The sequence below is a fragment of the Haematobia irritans genome, chromosome 5, assembly GCF_050003625.1.
Source record: "Haematobia irritans isolate KBUSLIRL chromosome 5, ASM5000362v1, whole genome shotgun sequence".
Classification (NCBI taxonomy): Eukaryota; Metazoa; Arthropoda; class Insecta; order Diptera; family Muscidae; genus Haematobia; species Haematobia irritans.
In genome coordinates this window covers 132,699-155,438 of record NC_134401.1, presented here as the reverse complement: position 1 = coordinate 155,438, position 22,740 = coordinate 132,699, and the positions used below count along the sequence as shown (strand labels likewise).

Here is a 22,740-nt window from a genome sequence, read left to right as displayed (position 1 = left end):
CCAATGGGTGGGAAAACATAAAGTTTTTCGTGGATATCATTTTAACGGTCCTAAATCAATTACTAAAAATAAATTAAGCTTTGTAGACATATTATCGGTGAACCCATACAGTCATTGGCTACTTCTTTTGTGCCTGATGAAGATGACAGAGGATATTTAAAAATAAGAACCGCTAGCTATATGTGCTACCATGATGAGAAGAAAAGGAATCATTCTATTAAATAATATTTGCGCAATGTAAAAAACCAGTCTGTATGGACACAGCTGGGTCCAAACCAAATGCTCCACTTGCCTAAACGATAAATATATTCAGTTTTAATTTACTCTTCTCATCATTGTATTATTTTTACATGAAATATGTAAATCAAAACAAGTATATACGGCCGTAAGTTCGGCCAGGCCGAAGCTTATGTACCCTCCACCATGGATTGCGTAGAAACTTCTACTGAAGACTGTCATCCACAATCGAATTACTTGGGTTGCGGTAACACTTGCCGGTGGCAAGGTATCTTAAAACTTCCTAACACTGTAATATATACCACATAGTCCATACGTAGTATATATTAAACTAAAAAGGCCGATTAAATACGTATATAATTAAGTTTAAAGTTTCTATAGAAATAAAATTTTGACAACATTTTCTATTATATATTTCCTTGGAGACTGCTCCCCACAAAGAACAGAGGCGTCAGCATCTGTCATAAGCTAGATTCACTTTTATGCCATGCTTATACCATAATTTGACACTTCCCGTAATTCGCAAGTTTTTTTTACTAATTCGCGCTTCCTGTACCATATAAGGAAACGAAAACATTCGATGTCATCAGACACCAAAAAGAAAAGGAAATCAATACTGACTCTAACTGCAGTACATGTCTGCTGTTATACTTTTGTACTTCAGGGTCTAACGAACAAAAAAATTATTAAATTTTAGGTTATAAATTTTCCCCCAAAGCATATTTAAGAACCAATAGTAGTTTTTGGTATAGTTTTACTTACAAGCTCCTAAATACGATCAGCAAACAGAGACTGCTTTCCCTTTTTCAGCAGACTGTCTGCTGTTTTAGCAAACTTTTCTGCTGTCCCTACTAACAAATTTCTTAAATTGGAGCGAAATTTAACTGATTCTCAAAGAACATTATACAACCTTGTTGCCACAACAAATTTATTTTCTGTGCACCCATTACTGTTGCCAATTCATCACTTCGTGCGGAACACCAAAATCATTAAATATCGAAATCCTTGGGTCCAAGTCAAGTAACTCTCTATTTCACTAAAGCCAATTTAACTTTATATTAGTTCATACACTCTTAGAAAAATATGTTTTTCATATGTTCCGATATAAACAAAATGTGTTTCGGGCACAATTTTAAAACACAATATATTTAAGTGCAAACATGTAATGTTCCTAAACTAACACTAAATGTTTGGGACATCTATGTTAATATGTTAGAATATATTATGTTTGGGGCATGAATGTTTCATAAAAATCATATGTGTGAATGCAAACATGTATAAATTTACAAATTTCGACTAAACATACATAAGTTGTGATATTTTATTCAAAGCGACAGAGAGAGTATAGAGAAAGAAATAGAGATGGAAACCGGGAGAGTTGACAAAAGATATCAACATAACACAGCGAAAGAATCAAAAGAGAACAATTTCTATGAAACCGCTTGTATGTTGTTTCGGAAAACTGGTTTATGATAACGCCAAACATTTGATATGCTTAAGTCTAAATATTATTTAATTTGAATAAAGAGAATAGACATTCTGAACCAAGAGAATAGACATTAAAAAAACAGCATGTGTTTTCGCCGTGAGAGCAGCATTTTATGTATGTGTGGACATGTGTTTTGTTTATCATTTTGGCATTATGGGCACAATTTTTTTCTTGGTACGTTAAAAGGAATCAGGGGTCTTCATAAAAATAACGAAAGGGCACTATACTCTTTTTACAGTTGGAACAGTAAAATGAAATAAGGACGAAATAGTGAAAAATTACACTGTAAAATGTATAAAAACAAAGTTTAGTTCCTCTTTATTAAGAAGTAGTCCACGAGGAGTTGACGGACACCTTCAAATATAAAAGCGAGCATTAAGTTCGAGTTTTGCAGCTAAAACAATTTAAAAAGTTTATTTTCTTTAAAATGAATTATTAAAGGAAAATAAAAGGCATTTTAGAGCGATGGTGTTATATGCTAGTAAAAAAACTGTTCACGCCTAAATAAATTTATGATTATATTATAAAATTATATATGTATGTTTATACTCGACTCCACATTCTTCTTTTGTTAGAGTTTTTATATTCCTTCCAAATTTTAAAGTTTTGTACCAAAAACAGGTTTTTGTTACAAAATTGTTATTTTGCAATAAAAAAATAATATGTTATCCAAAAATCAGTCAATTTCGTTTATATCAAGCACTGTTACTGACTATAAATCTTTAATAACCCACATTTCGAAGTTTCATTATAAAAATTTAATATAGTATAAATATAAATGCGTAAATTAAAAAAAAAAACCAATGGTGTTCGGTCGGAGCAGGGATTGAACCCACGACCCTTTGCATGCAAGGCAGACATGCTAACCACTGCTCCACGTGGCAAACAAATGTATGTTTCTGTTAAATAATATTATGTTTGCATGGGCTCGTGGGCGCTGCAAACTATGCTATATAAATGTAACTTATAACGATATTTATCTGCTGATGACTATAACAGCTACGTAGCCCAGTGGATAGTGTGTTGGCTTACAAACTGTATGGTCCTCGGTTCGATTCTCCGTGCAGGCGAAAGGTAAAATTTAAATAATTTATAAAAGTGAATAATTTCTTCAACATTATTTGTATTACAGAAAAAGGTGCTAAGAACTAAAATATTTCGTGGAAGTGAGAATTACGAGTATGTTAGGGAATGAGCACAATCGTCTTTGGGAAAAATTCTTCCAAGCATATAATATTTTTGGGCTCAAAATGCTTCCAAACATATAATATGTTCACATAAAACAAATATGTTAATGTTTCGGCAGTATCCAATAATATATGTGCTCCCTGCAAAATATGTTTGGAACATATGTTAAAGAGGCGATTTTTTTTGAGGGTGTAGATATATGGGGTTTGGAAAAATGTCCTTTACTCTAAAAATTTTTGCGTATATTAGTTAAATGAACTAAAAAACGGGAAAACATTATACACAAATGAAGGATGAAGATTTACTAAATTCGTACTTCTCAGAAAATAGTTAATTATTTCCTTAAATTTGTACAAATGCGTCCACCATGAACTGCGTATGTCACTAAAGACATTCTTGCAATTTTGAACTCCAATTTTTTCCATTAAACTGCAAAATTTTCTTTAACAAATGAAAAAAAATATTTATGTCTAAGAAATTTTCTTGAATTTGTCGAAGAATGATATCGGCGTGATGCCAGCGTTTGTAATACTGTTTAGTTAAAAATTTCTAAAAATATTTAAAATTTTCTAAAATTAACCAAAAGTTTTCTTCCTGATGGGTTCACTGTTTTTTCAGTGTGCATAGTTAAATGAAGTCCGTAAAAAATTGGCTGGTAAGAACATTACGGCCATTTGCATACAACTTCGTTAGGCTTTAACTGCCATTTAACAGAATGTAAATTGCAAATATCTACCAACAAAAATACCCAAAAAAAGTGAACTCTCTATTTCACTTAAGCCAATTTAACTTTATTTTAGTTAAATGAACTAAAAAACGGGAAAAATTATAGACAAATTAAGCATAAAGATTTAATAAATTCCTCCATCATGAACTTCATATGTTACTAAAGACATTCTTGCAATTTTGAACTCCAATTTTTTCCTTTAAACTACAAGTTAAAAAAAGATTAATTATGTCTAATAAATTTTCATGAATTTTTCGAAAAATATTTACTTATTTTTGTGATATCGGCGTGATGCCAGCGTTTGTAATACTGTTAGTTAATATTTTCTAAAAATATTCAAAATTTTTCAAAATTAACCAAAAGTTTTCTTCCTGGTGGGTTTACTGTTTTTTCAGTATATCTCCGGTTCACTTTAAGGCCGGTATGCATCTCTAGCGAAAAATTTCATTCCCATAAGAAATGCATTGCTATTTATGCTAACGAAATTTTCGGTAGCGTTCAATTTCGTAAGCTGGTACGCACCTCTAATGAAAATAACAGGGTTGTCAAAAGCATATTTTGGCAGCAAACATTTAATTTATTACAATCATTGTGTGCGTAAAAGTTTTAAAAGGTCTGTAAATAATAAACAATTTATTTGAGGAATATTTGGAACATATATTAACAATTTTTAAAAGCGATTAGCTGGTTTAAAATTTGTGTACACAGCCCTGTTTTTTTGTTGTAGACTTAAATAAATTTTTGCTACCGAAAATTTCGCTAGAGGTGCATACCGGCCTTTAACTGGAAAACTTTCATCATCAAACTAACGATAGCAAAATGAGATAATCTCTTAAAAAGAGGTCATTAATGACTGCAGTATACTTGTCCTCAAGAAATTAAGAACAATCTAACTACTTCTTTAAATGGACTGGAGAAATTGGTGAACGCTGCAAAGGGCAGCGATCGCCATAGGAATCTTTTGGAGTATGTGTAAACATACTGTTTTTGTTCGATCCTAAAGCTTAAATTTTTCGAAGAAATTAAAAAATTAAACTGTAAACAAAAACAAATGTTTGCGATACCCGTTTTGTTATATAGCGTTTTATTACTTCACGTGTAGCACTACCGTGGTCTTCAACCGCCGATGAATTACGTTTCTTTGTCTATATAATGTTTTGCAATACAGTTAGCGTAAATGAATCGTTTATTTATTATAAGCATGAATATATTTGCACGGCAAATATTTCTATACCCTCACGTTCCAACGTATAGATGAACATAATTGTAAATGCTTGGACTTCATTAACAAATGGTGACAAATTCCAAATACCGACAAATTTAACTAAGTTTACTTTGTTGTTTTTCCATGAATTTATTCGAAATATGATTTATTATGTGTACACATAACAAGGCGGCTTACGTGAAACATATGACCAAAGGAGTGGCAAATATCTCGAAATTTGTTACTGGAAAGGCCGAAAAAGTGAACCAAAAAGAGTGTATACAAACAGGCGATGCTTGCTTTCATAAAATTATAATCACAAATAAACAAGGTATTAGTCAATAAATAATTGTTAAAATTATTTTTTATGATTTCATGAAGATCATAGCGACGAATCTATTTCCTTAAACATCTTAACATTTTAGATATCATTTTCCATCTTAAATGTTATTCTGTAGGAAATTTTTTATGTTAATGTGTTACATGATTATTATATAATTATTATACATTTATTATATAATTGCATATGTCACATTATTTATGCTGCCATAACAGGTTGTATAACTCTTTTATCAGAGTAGTTTTGCATTCATGTGCCAATATTAGAATTACATTTTGTACCGTCTTATACATTTCAATTGTTTTTGATTTCAAAATGAACGCTTTTCGAAATTCAAAAAGTGCAATGCAACCGGCAAAACTAAAGAAAAGGGACAGATTAACGGGCGAGCTCCTACTCCGAGACTTTTTACGCAAAAAGGATATACCTCCGTGGTTTCGTGGAACTTCCATTTTTCATTTGCAAGGTACTGATCAACTATTCAGAGCAATCCGAGATGATCTTGAACAAAGAACCTCCCATCGAGTTAAAACTTGTCTGTATATGATTGGTTTGGAACCTCTACCATCATCGAGGGAACTGAAATTCCTAATGCTGTTAAGTCGTGGTAACGACCTGGCATTCCTTTGGTTTTTGATGGAATGGCTTTACAAAACCCCATCGCAGAACAACTTTAGTCTCAATGAACAACTGATTTGTTCGTCCATATGTCACTTGGACATGATCACTACGCTGCGGGAACTGGATAGAATACTACCATTAGCCAATGAATATGGAATACGGACGAATAAAGTTCGAAGGCAAGGCCAACGAGACTACTCACATTCATTTTCTAAAACTATTACGGCCAAAACGGCTCATATACTGCCATATTTTGAAAAAATTCAACGTCCTCAACCTTATGGCAAATCATTGACCCTTAACATACCACATTTTAAGGTACAGTTTAATACGTACTCGGATTATGCTGATCCAAACCATGTTGTTCAAAATGAATGCAACCGATGGTATGCCGAATATGACTTTCATCCTGGCCGGAGGGTGGCATTCAATCTTATACAGAACGCAGTGGCCAATATTTTTGAAAACCTTGGCGCAGCTAATATTGATTCAGCCGCCATCAAGTCATTGTGTGGGTATCACAAAGCTCTAAAGCAGATTGAAGAACAACATCGATGTAAACTGAAAATAATGTTTCGAGATAAATGCCTTAGGAGATATTTCAGTAACTGTACTGATACCAGTGAGGTAATATAAATGTAGAGGTTATAAACAATTCCATTATGTGTCACTTTTTTAGCAGCACTCTCGACGGATCAAGGAAACAATCGACGCCGAGATTAAGAAACAAATGTGTAGTTTCCGATATCAGACAAAAACCATAAGAAGGAACCTAATTGTCAGAACCATCACAAGTGGTTCAGACCAGACGGATGCGGTTATTGGCAATTATGATGACAAATGTGCCAACACAATGGAGGACAGACGCATTTGCAGGAAATGCCATTCGGATAATGATAACTCTCCTTACGGAAACGGTCCAGAGGAAATTGTCGTTGATAACCTAATGCGAACAAATTTAGATGATGGTTATATTGGTCTCTTATTGTCCGGAAAGTTCACATCCCAAATGTCCTTATTTGCGAAAAAATACTTAGAGAGATATGACTATGGTTATGAAGACGACTTTTCCAAACAATCCCAAATGTATTTCCACTCACCTACAACTAATACCCCCTATTTCTTTGACTACAGGAAAATATTCCTTCAAACCGCAAAGCACAACTCCAGTGATGAAATGAATAGCAAAATGATTAAAAAGGCTTTCCTCGAGGCCTTAGACAAGGACATAGCAACATTGAATGAACTTGGTGAGGCTAAATCGAAGCTTTATTTATTTTCAAGCGAATCCGCATGTAGACAAGATCTCACGTCTATTGGTGTCAAAGACAAAGCACTTTTGGATAAAATGCTTTTCGAAAGCTTTCAGCGCATGCAAAAAAATCCTAAATTTGTTTTGGCACAACTGCCCAATGCCCACAAACTACCAATGCTGAGAGAATGGATAGCACGACGTTTTGGAAAGGTGTATAGTGCTAGGGACAGACGTGCGTCCTTCCGTTATTCGTTAAGAGTATTTCATGCGCTAGACAATATTTCATTTGATTTTCCTACCCCTACAACAGACCAACTTGGCCAAAATAAATTCATCAACTACAACTGTAAGGACTATTTAGGCAATAAGGTATGTATAATTGTATTCAGGCGCATCGATCTTTATTATTTAGACATACAAATTGAATTTACGAGTAAATCACTCAAAGAAAAACTACTTTTCTCTGGAGCGGAATTTTAGACAAATAAAAATCAAGAGCGAACAAACCTGAATTTATAAGAAGCATTCCGAGTGTCTCTATTTTTTTTTTTTCATTTGCTTAAAAAAGTTTATTGCGCCGTTTGTGTAAAATTTCGTTCCCCAGAAAAGAAAACTCTTCTTCCAGTGCAGTAGACCTTGTCTGTAGTTTTTACTACCACACCAAGAATGTTCAAAATAAAAGCTATAACTAGGGGCTATTATAAAGCCCTTTATGGAATATATGTATAAATCATATTACACATTGCCAATGGTAACTTGTAGCACATATCAAACTGGGTACACTGAAAAAAATATTGACCTAATATAAGAGATTATACACCCTACATTTTGAGACACGCAATTTACACAATATTAAGGACAAAAGAAAGTTTATAAACTTTGCTTCAAAAAAATTTTTTTGGGTATTTCCCAGCAAAAAATGAAGCACTATTTCAGCAGGATTGTAAGGGAGAGAGGCAGTACCAGCTGCTTACATAACAACCGAATCAGCGCTGATGATTTAGAGCAGCTTCTACATAGCGCTTTTTGTCCCGGGTGACATCCCGGGATTTCGGGACGGGATTAATCCCAAATCCCAGGAAATGATAAAAGGTCCGTCGACAATATGACAAGATCGTAGTCGCGAAGAAGTTGCTTAAAATGATGAACTACAAAAGGATTAACAAAAGTGTACGAAAATATACCTAATCTAATCAAAAAATGTTTAAAATGTTTTGCTGAGTAAGATATTGATATGAAATCGGGTTTTAATTTATTTTTGTCATAATGTTTTGTTTTTCTTTTGTTCATTTGTTGAGTTGGACTAATTTACCGAAAATTTCGGGATACCGAAAAAATCTCGGATAATTTCGGATAATCCCGGGATCCCGCGATTCTATATTTTGAAATCCCAAATCCCGGGATTTATAAAAATCGATCCCGAATGACAGCTCCAGTTAATATATCGCAAAAAGAGAATGAAAATTTGATGAACGAGATATAACGAGATAACATGCTAGATTTAAAGCTATATAGGTTTCAAAGATGCTGCGTCTTTGGCTCGGAATCAATACCAAAATCTTTAACGAAATGTCAAAATCTTTGGATTCAAGTAAACCTCTTTTTGAGTGTACGTACGTACTACACCTGGTATCAAAAATGGCCAATTTATACGCGGTGTAACATTGAAAAACACTTTTCAAAATTATGTTATTTCTATGCAAACTTGGACACTCTGAAACCCAGACACATCTCAAAAATGGATAATTGTCCTGAGACGTTTGCTATATTATCGCCTTAAAATTAACTTCTAATAACATGACACCTCCCAAATGTGGACAACATTTTGGCGACCGCAGGTGTCCATTTTTGAAATGGATTATTCAGCAAACTACTCGTATATGTATGAAATTTATGTCATAATGATACTAGAAGAATGATCTTTGGACTATATGTGAAAATCTCCCATATGCACTCAAAAAAAGTGAACCCTATATTTCACTAAAGCCGATTTAATTTTATTTGAGTTCATGCAATTATTACGTTTTAAGAAAGTTTCCAATTATAAAGATTAACAAATTCGTGTCTCCCACAAAATAGTTCAGAATTTCTTAAAATTTGTAAATTTTACCAATAATGCGATCAACCTGAACTTAGTATGACACTAAATACATTTTTTCAATTTTGAAATTTTCTTTAACAACCCAATATTTTACCAATAATGTGATAATCTTGAACTTCGTATGACACTAAATACATTTTTGCATTTTTGCAATTTTGAAATTTTCTTTAACAACCCAGCAAAAAAAAAATGGAAGTGGATACAACTTGAAAAGCACTTCCAGAAGATGCACCCAATTATGTTCTTTATTTTAACTACCCAAAAAATTATTTTAATTAAATTTTTTATATTTTGGTTTTTTCATACTTTAAATCGGTAATTTTAACTTTTTTTGTTTCAAATAGGTTAAAAACAGAGTAAGAATTCATAAAATGTACAAATCATTTAAGTTTTGTCGAAAAAAATGCTAAATCCAATTGTGAATTTTTGAAAATATTTGAGGTCAAAGGTTTCCGACAAGCGTTAGAATCCATTAAAAATTATAAAAAAAATATAAAAATTATTTATTTGACAAAATATCACAGAATTTTTTAATTTACATCCAAAACATTGAATTCGGATCACACCTAAAGAAGTGATGCAAATTCAGTTAAATTCATGTTAAATTCATCGCTTCTGCGTCAATTTTGCACCACTTCCGGATCCAAAAAGAACATTTTCATTACTTTTTTGGCGACGCTTTTTTTTGCTGGGAAGTGAAGAAAAATAATTATTTCTAATAAATTTTCTTGAATTTGTCGATAAATATTTACCTTTTTTGTGAAATCGGCGTGACATCTGCGTTTCTAATACAGTTTAGTTAACATTTTCTAAAATTAATTAAATTTTTCTAAAATTAATTCAATTTTTCTAAAATTAACTAAAATTGTCTTTCCTAGTGGTTCACTGTTTTTTCAGGGTGTGCGATGGAAACTATTGTATTACGAAGACATTTTTGCAATTTTGAACTCCAATTTTTTCCTTCAAACTACGAAATTTTCTTTAACAAGGGCCTGTTCGAAACCGAAACTTTTTACTATAGTGAGATATCAATTTACTATGGTGAAAAAATTGCTAATTTAGTGTACTCATTTCTTTAACAAATAAAACTACTTTTTGTTTGTTTTGATATAATCAAAACATGCCAAGCCTACACTGTTAGAAAAATATGTTTTTTATATGTTCCGATATAAACAAAAAGTGTTTCGGGCACAATTTTTAAACACAATATATTTAAGTGCAAACATGTAATGTTCCTAAACTAACACTAAATGTTTGGGACACATATGTTAATATGTTAGAATATATTATGTTTGGGGCATAAATGTTTTATAAAAATAATATCTGTGAATGTAAACATATATAAATTTACAAATTTCGATTAAACATATATATGTTGTGATATTTTATTCAGAGAGAGAGAGAGAGAGAGTATAGAGAAAGAAATAGAGATGGAAACCGGGAGGGTTGACGAAAGATATCAACATAACACAGTGAGAGAATGAAAAGAGAGCTATTTGTATATGTTGTTTCGGAAAACTGTTATATGATAAGGCCAAAAATTTGATATGCTTAAATCTAAATATTATTTAATTTGAATATTAGAATGAGTATTCGGAGTAAAGAGAATAGACATTCGGAACCAAGAGAATAGACATTTGAAAAAAAAAAAAAACAGCGTGTGTTTTCGTCTTGAGAGCAGCATTTTATGTATGTGTGGACATGTGTTTTGTTTATCATTTTCCCAGCGGCGGAATCGAGAAGGACCTTGCGAATTCAGGCATGTTAAATGCATTAAATTGGAAGGAGTTGTGTTTATAAGGCATGCATGTGTACTGATTTTACATTCATCGGAAGCCTTCTAAAATCAGACCTGTATTTAAGCATTGCGATTCATTTACTTTTTTCATTTTATGCACACGGACATTCTCTCTGCCTTCTTTATAGCAAGTTGTATAGCATGGGTGTTAAAATTATATAGCAAGAGAGATGTCTTGTGCTCTCGTTTAAAAGAGAGCTTTAAAATTGTTTACATTCCTATTAATTTATAATTAGAATGCATTTGTAATGCCTTTGGAAGTAAAACGGTTATATCATAGAAATGAATAGGCATGTAATTGCATTGCTTTCCACTTCCAAAAATAAGCTATTAGGAATGCGTAGGATTTCGTGTATGTTAGAGGAATTGTATTTTAACATTTTCTACCCCCAAACAAAAACAAAAATGAAACATAGCAACATTTGAAATGTATAACTATTTATGTCAGAAAATATTTTCATTAATGCCATGTGGATAATAATTTAGCGTACGCCAGTACATGCTATTCGTTAGTTGAATTCTTGATCTGGTAAAGTACGTACGTCTTCCAAATTATAAAGTGTTTCGCATTTGCGATAGTAACCTTAAGTATAAAACTCTAACGGTAAGTCTTTAATTTTATTTTATTATTTTAATTTTTTAATGCATTTTAGTTCTTTCAGATCTTGACAATAAATTTACCGAAACGCAGAAAGAATATAGAGCCCAGACGAATCAAATATAGTGATATCTTGGGGAGTGACTTGACATTTTCTTTATGTTTTTATATATCTCTGAACGCTAACCTTTTTTCATGTTAAAAATAAATAAATTTGAAACAAAAGCATACAAATTTAATACCGTATTTTTTTATTTATCATAAAGGCATTATTTTGGGAATGTGTATGGAAGGCCTTCCTAAACGAGAACCCGTATAGTGCTACAACATGCCTACAATAGGAAGGACGTGAGAAGTAGTTATATTATCAGTAATTATGTAGGTGTTTTATATACACTCCTGTAAGCCTCCTTCTTTTTGGAGGGCTGGTGAAGGGTCTTTTATGGAAGCTACAAATAAGGCCTTGCCCTCCAATCTCACCCTATGTTAAATGGAAAGGAAGGTGTAATGTCCTAAGCAGGCCTCTGTAATGCTTAGACAGGCCTGGAAGGAGGCCTTCCAACCACATGAACTACGCCGCTGGGTTGGCATTATGGGCACAATTTTTTTTTTCTTGGTTCGTTAAAAGAAATCGGAACGTATGCTAATCACTGCTCCACGTGGCCAACAAATGTATGTTTCTGTTAAATAATGTTATGTTTGCATGGGCTCATGGGCGCTGCAAACTATGCTATATAAATGTAACTTATAACGATAATTGTCTATTGGTGACTATAACAGCCCAGTGGTAGTGTGTTGGCTTACAATTTGCATGATTCCCGGTTTGATTCTCCGTCCAGGCGAAAAGTAACATTTAAAAAAATTATAAAATTGAGTAATTTCTTCAACATTATTTGTATTACAGAAAAAGGTGCCAAGAACTAAAAATTTCGTGGAAGTGAAAATTATGTGTGGGAATGAGCACAATCTTCTTGGGGAGAAAATTCTTCCAAGCATATAATATTTTTGGGTTCAAAATGCTTCCAAACATATAATATGTTCACATAAAACAAACATAATAATGTTTCGGCAATATCCAATAATATATGTGCTTCCTGCAAAATATGTTTGGAACATATGTTAGAGAAGCGATTATTTTTGAGGGTGTAGTGATGTCGTAAATGTCAAGAATTTTCAACAGATGTCAAATTTCTTACTAGCCCCTGGGCTAGTGAAATTATACTCACCTCGATTTACGTAAAATTTTTACAATGCTAGTAAAAAGTTTCGGTTTCGAACAGGTCCCAAGTGAAGAAAAATTTTAATTTCTAATAAATTTGTCGGATAATATTTACCTTTTTGTGAAATCGGCGTGACATCTGCGTTTCTAATACATTTTAGTTAAAATTAATCTAATTTTTCTAAAATTAACTAAAATTTTCTTTCCTAGAGGGTTCACAGTTTTTTTCAGTGTGTGCGATGAACTATAAGCGAAAACTACTGTATTACGAAGTCCAGTTTAATACAAAATTTCGTTTTTTAATATTAACTACCTAACGATAAATTACAATTCTAACTACCGTTAAGTGAATTTATTTCTGGACAATAGCTCGTCTTCGAAACATGTATTGTTCTATAAATAGACACGCGTATGTGTTAATGAATACATACAGCCAAGCAAGAAACAAATAAAGTAACATTTGGTTGTTGATGAGTATAAGAGCCGCCCGGACAAAAGGTAATATTTTATAAATTAATAAAATAAAATTTAATAAATGTTTCTAAAGGGTTTGTATTGCAAAAGGCGGTTAATACTAAATAATAATGTAGCAATTGGGTGGTCGACGAAATCCAAAACATTAATTTCTTTTGTTAAAAAAATATTTATTAAATATTGATTTACACTAGTTAGTTAAAATTAACTCGCTTACGGGTCCAAATTTTAGGATGACTTTTTAAAAAATCGACTTTTTTTAAAAGTGAAAAAATCGGCTTTTCGACCTTTAAAATTTTTGTGCTGCGGTTAAACCTTATTATTTTACACATTCGGTGGGGAGCCACCGTGGTGCAATGGTTAGCATGCCCGCCTTGCACACACAAGGTCGTGGGTTCGATTCCTGCTTCGACCGAACACCAAAAAGTTTTTCAGCGGTGGATTACCCCACCTCAGTAATGCTGGTGACATTTCTGAGGGTTTCAAAACTTCTCTAAGTGGTTTCACTGCAATGTGGAACGCCGTTCGGACTCGGCTATAAAAAGGAGGTCCCTTGTCATTGAGCTTAACATGGAATCGGGCAGCACTCAGTGATAAGAGAGAAGTTCACCAATGTGGTATCCCAATGGACTGAATAGTCTAAGTGAGCCTGATACATCGGGCTGCCACCTAACCTAACCTACACATTCGTATGCCTTTATAAAGGGTGATTTGTTAAGAGCTTGATAACTTTTAAAAAAAAAAAACGCATAAAATTTGCAAAATCTCATCGGTTCTTTATTTGAAACGTTAGATTGGTCCATGACATTTACTTTTTGAAGATAATTTCATTTAAATGTTGACCGCGGCTGCGTCTTAGGTGGTCCATTCGGAAAGTCCAATTTTGGGCAACTTTTTCGAGCATTTCGGCCGGAATAGCCCGAATTTCTTCGGAAATGTTGTCTTCCAAAGCTGGAATAGTTGCTGGCTTATTTCTGTAGACTTTAGACTTGACGTAGCCCCACAAAAAATAGTCTAAAGGCGTCAAATCGCATGATCTTGGTGGCCAACTTACCGGTCCATTTCTTGAGATGAATTGTTCTCCGAAGTTTTCCCTCAAAATGGCCATAGAATCGCGAGCTGTGTGGCATGTAGCGCCATCTTGTTGAAACCACATGTCAACCAAGTTCAGTTCTTCCATTTTTGGCAACAAAAAGTTTGTTAGCATCGAACGATAGCGATCGCCATTCACCGTAACGTTGCGTCCAACAGCATCTTTGAAAAAATACGGTCCAATGATTCCACCAGCGTACAAACCACACCAAACAGTGCATTTTTCGGGATGCATGGGCAGTTCTTGAACGGCTTCTGGTTGCTCTTCACTCCAAATGCGGCAATTTTGCTTATTTACGTAGCCATTCAACCAGAAATGAGCCTCATCGCTGAACAAAATTTGTCGATAAAAAAGCGGATTTTCTGCCAACTTTTCTAGGGCCCATTCACTGAAAATTCGACGTTGTGGCTTGTTAGTAAGTCTATTCATGATGAAATGTCAAAGCATACTGAGCATCTTTCTCTTTGACACCATGTCTGAAATCCCACGTGATCTGTCAAATACTAATGCATGAAAATCCTAACCTCAAAAGAATCACCCTTTATATGTATCCATTTAGAATAAATTTAAAAATAAATGATATGATATCTGATACTCTCTTCATTACATTTATGAATTTCCATGTATTTCCATTTGTAGGAATGTGTAAATTCCCGTAATGAATTATTGCTGTCTGTTCTGGATGACACTGAGTTTAGAATTAAACAAATGTTAAAGCAATATTAATGTTAAAGCAATATTACTTTTGACGTTAATATCTAGTTTGGTAATTGATAGCAATATGTGGTAGCATTTGTCGCTAACTAAGTCTGCTTTTTTGGTTTCATTAAAATTCAAAATAATCGACATTGAAGCTTAACTCAGAAGTAAACTAAGTTCAAATATTTCTTCCTTTATGCTTAAATATTTTAATAATATCATTTAGATCATTTTATGATGTAAACAATATCTTCAATAGACATATGTTTTGACTTTGGAACTTGGCATATGAACATATAAATATTTCAAAACATAAAACAAACGAAACAAGCAAACTCAATACGCACTCAAAAAAAGTGAAGTCTCTATTTCACTAAAGCCAATTTATCTTTATTTTAGTTCATGGAATTATTATGTTTGGAGAAAGTTTGCTTAACCCTAATATTTTTTTGTGTGCTTTAGTTAAATGAACTAAAAACCGGGAAAACATTATACACAAATTAAGCATAAAGATTTACTAAATTCGTATATCTCACAAAATAGTTCATTATTTCTTTAAATTTGTAAATTTTACTACAAATGGGTCCATCATGAACTTCCTATATCACTAACGACATTCTTGCACTTTTGAACTCCAACTTTTTCCTTCAAACTACAAAATTTTCTTTAACAAGTGAAAAAAATTATTTATGTCTAATAAATTTTCTTGAATTTGTCGAAAAATATTTACTTATTTTTGTAATATCGGCGTGGTGCCAACGTTTGTAATACTGTTTAGTTAAAATTTTCTAAAAATATTAAACATTTTCTAAAATCAACCAAAAGTTTTCTGCATGGTGGGTTCACTGTTTTTTCAGTGTGGTAAAATGCAGTACGATATATGTAGCATATATATGCTACAAAGCCTCTTGTAGAGTTTTGACTAAGTTTTGTTTTATTATATTTGACATATTTTTGGTGTGTTTCACTAAAAGCTTCTTGTTTTATCGAACACCTTATCACCTTTAATCCGTTTAAAACACGGTTAGTTGACATGGTCAGAGAATGATGTCGCCCAGCCTTGCCGCTTTTTTTAGCCGCCGCCGACTTTCTTTGGCCAGTATTTATAATTGTTCGACTTATGGATGACAAATTGTAAGTTATTTTCTTTGCTACTGGCTGGTACCATTGTTAGCATGCCCAACGGGCCTACAAAGAGTCCTGGACAGAAAAAAATTTCACGAACATTTTTCCAATTAAAATTTTAATAGAGTTTTAAAAATTTTTTTAATTGACCTCCAATTAATTTTTTAATTGATACTATCATTTCTGTAATTGAAGACATTTCAATTAAACAATTAATTGGATCAATTAATTCCGTGATTGAATCAGAAATTTTTTTTGTGTGTGCAAATTGGGATTGAACTAAATTTCGACTGAACACCAAGAAGTTTTTCTGTGGGGTTTATCTTCTCTTAGTAATGATTGTGACATTCTGAGTATAATAATATACCATTTTTTGTAGAAATCTACCAATTGTGATAACCGCGCAACCAAAAAATCTAGTGCCGGGTTTTAGCAGTGCTTGATCGTTGTATTATATTCGGATTTAAATGTTAAAAGTATTGCTAACATATTTGTTACAACCATGTTATTTTCTCGGAAATTATGCACTGATTTCGGCAAGCATGTTATGTTTGACGAAAAAAGAATATTTTTGCGACAAAAATAGACTATTCTGTCCATTGTGATACCATAGTGGTGAACTTCTCTCATATTACTGAATGCTGCCCGATTCCATGTTAAACTCCACATTTCAGTGAAACCAATTAGAGAAGCTTGAAACACTCAGAAATGTCACCAGCGCTACTGAGGTGGGATAATCCACCGCTGTTTGGTCGAAGCAGGAATCGAACTCTTTGTGTATGCAAGGCGGACATGCTAACCATGGCACTACGGTGGCTCCTAAACATTTATCCAATAAGTTTTATTTTTACATATTCCGTCGAGATGAGCCGAATAATCGGCAGCAGTGCCAACTAGCCAAAAATAGGCGGCGCGACTTCATCCTCTGCCACAAAGCTAATACCCTTTTACTTAATATGAATTTCTGTTTTCAGGTAAAATATATTAAAGAGAGATTCTATAGTCGGTTGGAAAATGCTATTATGAAACAAAGTCGGACATATTGGTTAGCTATTCGTGGCTATTTATGTTCTGGCACTGGTCCACCACGGCAAACATTTTTCGCATATATGCCCTCACATATAAAGGATATACAGCGTTTTCGACTTTGGAAACTTTCCGAACATCGCCCTTATAAAGCGGAATGGGACAAAAGGCGTCTAATTTCAAAGCGAAGACTGTTATGATAATTGTCCTGCATAACAGCATGTGTCAACTGGTAGTTTAAGTGATTGCATGTCAACATTACATGCCGAACCGTTTATGTTTATCGAATTTTTTATAAATTGCAGACAAAATAAATAAATGAAACCCTATGTACACAAAATTCAGTCCGTTAGTGAATGAAGACAATGGAAATCAATTAGTAGTTAGGTTTTATTTTTCTTTTGTTCAATTTATGGCGTTTTATGGCTTCGAATACACTGATAATACACACTTCTGTGCGACATGGTTGCACGTGGTGTGTTAAAATTAAGTTCAATGTGGATTGATATATCTGACATGTCAATGATAGATATAATCATATGAAACTTTCAATATCTCTCCAAATATATCCAGCGAAAACAAAATAAAGCCAAATAGTTTTATGTTGGGCACTCAATCCACACATAATACATATATATGTTTATAAAATGCAATATATGTAATGTTGTATGTATATATCGAGAGCCGAATTTTAAAAGTCACCTTTGGTGAGAATTTTTTTATGTGAGTTAAGAGAAACCACCTTAATTTCGAGTTGAGTTGCTAAAATCAAAAATATATATGTATGTAAAAGTAGGATAAAATTACAACAACGTCTTTGGTATGTCTTGGGAAGGAATCAAAGCTGCAATTGAAAATATTATACACCCAGAAAAAAGTGCCTTCAAAACTAAAGGAAAAAATTTTCATCAATATAGTTTATCCAATTTATTTCCATCAAGGTAAATTTTTGTGAAAAATAATAAAATTTACTCGTTTCAGTAAAAAAATCCTAAACTGTAAGCAGTTAGGAATAGTTCATTAACTAGAATAAGGCATGGAATTTTACTCATACTATTTTCTTCGCTGGGTATAAGAATTTACTACTGAAAAAGAAAATTTTATTCACCGATAACAAAGCATTCGTAAAAATAAACAAAAACCGAACTAAAACCAAGTTTCCTCAAAATTAGTAAAATTTCTTATAAAATGATAATTGCGACTTCCTTTATAATAGAAAGTTTTTCATACATACGAACAACACTTGGCATAGAAAAATATTTTAGTTCATTCGTACTAAGAAGTATGCAATCCTTTCAAAACTTAAGGAAACACACTTGTTAGAATATAGGAAATTTTCCTAAATTTCTATTGTCTACCTGTAATCGATACCTGTCATCGTAATCGATGTGTTTGCGCGTGGGTGTAATCGATATGTTTGCGCGTCGGTTGTTTTTTCTAGTTGGAATCGCGTTGTTTTGGTATACGGAGAGATTGTTAAAAAATAATATGGTAAAATAATATAATAAATAACAAATAAAATTTATAAAATATTTGTTATTTTAAATTAGTGAGAACAATTTTCGTTTTTAAAAATAAATCTATCAATGTTCGTGATAGTGTATAAAGGAAGAAAACACCAGCAGAATAACAACCCTTTCATTTGTCTTCATTTTGGAATCTTCAATTATCAGGTAATATTCAGTGACGCTAACCTTTTGGAACAAAAATGTTTTATGATTTTTTATATTTGTAGGTATTGAAATTGTAAAAGGAGGACAAAATCGTTAGGCAGCAACTTATTAAAAGTGAAAAGTACAAGAAGAAGAAAAAGTGCGTTTTACAGTTGATAATATCACACGGAAATTGGAAATAGTGGAATAATAAACTAATATTTCAAAGAGATTCGATGCTGTTGATTCTTAATAAATATATTCAATATATTAATAAAACATGTCTTTTATTGAAGATAAAATTGCTTATAGAAATAAATCAAATTGTATTTAAAAACGAAGGTAAGCAGTTCTAATTATGAAGTAAAAGTTTTACCACAAATGTGTAAGATTTGTCCAAATGAATGAAAAAATTTCAATAAAATCATTCCATATTCAAATTAGTTAAATTTTTTCATTCTGTAGTATAGTGGTACATAAATATAGGAAAATGTTAACTAATATATGGAATACATTATTCCTAATTTCTACGAAAATCACATCGTTCAAACAAATAAAAATGGCTTTGGCGCTATACGAAGTTCAACTTTCTTCACAATGAGTTCATTTTAACTTAAAGAAGGGGTCACTTTTTTCTGGGTGTATATATTCTTTGAAATGATGTTTTGAATAGAAGTAAACTTTAAAAAATTTATTACTCTCGAAAATGCGAACTTAATGCCGATAACAAAGCATTCGTAAAAATAAACAAAAACCGAACTAAAACCAAGTTTCCTCAAAATTAGTAAAATTTCTTATAAAATGATAATTGCGACTTCCTTTATAATAGAAAGTTTTTCATACATACGAACAACACTTGGCATAGAAAAATATTTTAGTTCATTCGTACTAAGAAGTATGCAATCCTTTCAAAACTTAAGGAAACACACTTGTTAGAATATAGGAAATTTTCCTAAATTTCTATTGTCTACCTGTAATCGATACCTGTCATCGTAATCGATGTGTTTGCGCGTGGGTGTAATCGATATGTTTGCGCGTCGGTTGTTTTTTCTAGTTGGAATCGCGTTGTTTTGGTATACGGAGAGATTGTTAAAAAATAATATGGTAAAATAATATAATAAATAACAAATAAAATTTATAAAATATTTGTTATTTTAAATTAGTGAGAACAATTTTCGTTTTTAAAAATAAATCTATCAATGTTCGTGATAGTGTATAAAGGAAGAAAACACCAGCAGAATAACAACCCTTTCATTTGTCTTCATTTTGGAATCTTCAATTATCAGGTAATATTCAGTGACGCTAACCTTTTGGAACAAAAATGTTTTATGATTTTTTATATTTGTAGGTATTGAAATTGTAAAAGGAGGACAAAATCGTTAGGCAGCAACTTATTAAAAGTGAAAAGTACAAGAAGAAGAAAAAGTGCGTTTTACAGTTGATAATATCACACGGAAATTGGAAATAGTGGAATAATAAACTAATATTTCAAAGAGATTCGATGCTGTTGATTCTTAATAAATATATTCAATATATTAATAAAACATGTCTTTTATTGAAGATAAAATTGCTTATAGAAATAAATCAAATTGTATTTAAAAACGAAGGTAAGCAGTTCTAATTATGAAGTAAAAGTTTTACCACAAATGTGTAAGATTTGTCCAAATGAATGAAAAAATTTCAATAAAATCATTCCATATTCAAATTAGTTAAATTTTTTCATTCTGTAGTATAGTGGTACATAAATATAGGAAAATGTTAACTAATATATGGAATACATTATTCCTAATTTCTACGAAAATCACATCGTTCAAACAAATAAAAATGGCTTTGGCGCTATACGAAGTTCAACTTTCTTCACAATGAGTTCATTTTAACTTAAAGAAGGGGTCACTTTTTTCTGGGTGTATATATTCTTTGAAATGATGTTTTGAATAGAAGTAAACTTTAAAAAATTTATTACTCTCGAAAATGCGAACTTAATGCCAGAGATTTTAGGAATGGATATTGCATTTAGCCATAAACTACGTTCGTTAAAAGAAAATTTTATTACAAGCGCATTAATGATGTTTTTCAATTCGTTTTGTTTGTTTTCAAAGGAATTTTGTAAGATAAACGAAAATTTTGTGCGTGTAAAATATCGTTCCACGTGAAATCAAACAAAATTTTTCACTACACCGAAAATCCGTAGTTAAACTAACGCTAAATTTAGCTTATTTTTATTGCAAAAAATTATTATAAAAAATTATAGTTAAATTGTAAATCTATTGTAGACCCCTGAGGAAGCGATTCAATATCGTAATCGCGAAATATTGGGAATAATAAATAAAATATTTTAAAAAGACCTCGAGCTTGAAGAACCATTAATTTATAGTTAAATTTTATTATTTTTTTCGAAATTTTCCACAGCCCAATGAAACTTTTCACATTTTAAGTATGTATCAAAAATGTTATGAAATAAACGTGGGTATAAAGTTTAATGACGGTACACATATGTAAGTTCAATATGAACTAAAACAAAAGAAAATTTTTGTATTCCCAAAAATAGTAAGAATGAACTACTGTGTGGTTAAAATGGTCATGATTTGGCGCCAAAGATTTTGTTGTATAGTTTTAGGTAATTTGTTTCTTCTATGATAGGATGTTGTTTCGTGAATTGCAGTTAAAAAGTACACCAGGGCATTAAATGTTCCTAGGTTTAACAACGCTTTGTGGAAATCTCAAAATGTGGAGTATAATTTAGTTCATTTATCGCACGACGTAGTTCATTCTTGCTATAAAAGAGTTTATTTTTTTCTGTGTACTGTCTACTACAAACATCAAAATTCGTTGAAGGCTACTGAATGTAATTGGTAATTACCTTTTTTGAATGTTTTTCTTTGGTTCTCAGCTCATTTTTAAATGCGAATAAAACAATTATTACATTAATCAATTATTTTTATCTATCGTTTCCCTGGGATTATTTCCAGCCTCATCAGGGATGATTTTTTATTGGACATTCAATTTATTGCCAAATACATTTGCAAAAAAATACGACTATTAAAACGATACTAATACAGCACGACATAAAACACATATTTAATAATTGCAAAAATAATTAAACCAATATCATACACCCAAAGAAATTTGTTAGTAGGGACAGTAGAAAAGTCTGCTAAAACAGCAGAAAGTCTGCTGAAAAAGGGACAGCAGTCACTGTTTGCTGAAATAGCAAACATTTCCTGCTATTTTTTAAGCTCGATTACACTAAAACATGTTTTATTTTGGCTAAAACAAATAAAAATTTCAACTTAGGAGCTATCCTAACATAATTAAAACAATATCTTATGAATATCTATAGTATTTGACCAAAAATTTGAATATTTATCGGTATGAGGCTAATAGCAAACAAAATGTTTGCTGATCGTATTTAGGAGCTTGTAAGTATATTACTGTGCAAAAATATACCAAAAACTACTTTTGGTTCTCAAATATGCTTTGGGGAAAAATTTATAACCTAAACATTTTATAAATTGTTGTTCATTAGGCCCTGAAGTACAAAAATATAACAGCAAACATCGACTGCTGTTTTTAGCAGACTTTTTTCTATGAGTGTAGTAAACTGATGTTGCTATAATAATACAATGCTTGGTAAATTTTGTGTTTGCTATTATATCTTAATGTAGAAAGCTTCAGAATTAACAATAAGTGTCCTTAATTTGCCTTATTGCTTTTTATAGGAGCAAAGGTTGCAATGTTAGTAAGCAACAACTGATTTCGTTTTATTTAGCAGTTTTTTTTTTATTGTTTTATTATAGGTTTCTGCTTTGTCCATTTCATTGTTTCATTGCGACATAATTTTATGCTTTAATACTTTCAAAATAGTAAAAAATAAACAAAGCATAAATATTTCAC

At 31.9% G+C, this 22,740-nt stretch overlaps 2 protein-coding genes and 1 long non-coding RNA gene across 4 annotated transcripts in view; 2 read left to right on the top strand and 1 right to left on the bottom strand.

Annotated features, from left to right (window-relative positions):
- Positions 1 to 22,740, bottom strand: part of Pu (GTP cyclohydrolase punch) — a 54,084-nt gene that overhangs the window by 20,324 nt on the left and 11,020 nt on the right. The window lies entirely within an intron of this gene.
- LOC142237679 (uncharacterized) lies at positions 5,464 to 17,534 on the top strand. 2 transcript variants are annotated; one of them, XM_075309073.1, is made up of 3 exons: positions 5,464 to 6,433; positions 6,489 to 7,430; positions 17,143 to 17,534. In XM_075309073.1, the coding sequence occupies exons 1-3, from the start codon at positions 5,501 to 5,503 to the stop codon at positions 17,392 to 17,394; spliced, it is 2,127 nt and encodes a 708-aa protein (XP_075165188.1). In that variant the 5' UTR covers positions 5,464 to 5,500; the 3' UTR covers positions 17,395 to 17,534. The 2 variants fall into 2 exon arrangements, with proteins under 2 accessions (XP_075165188.1, XP_075165187.1); XM_075309072.1 differs by having other exon boundaries at positions 6,486 to 7,430.
- LOC142237681 (uncharacterized) lies at positions 11,165 to 11,797 on the top strand. Its single transcript, XR_012722546.1, has 2 exons — positions 11,165 to 11,564; positions 11,623 to 11,797. It is a non-coding gene; the product is annotated as an uncharacterized LOC142237681 (long non-coding RNA).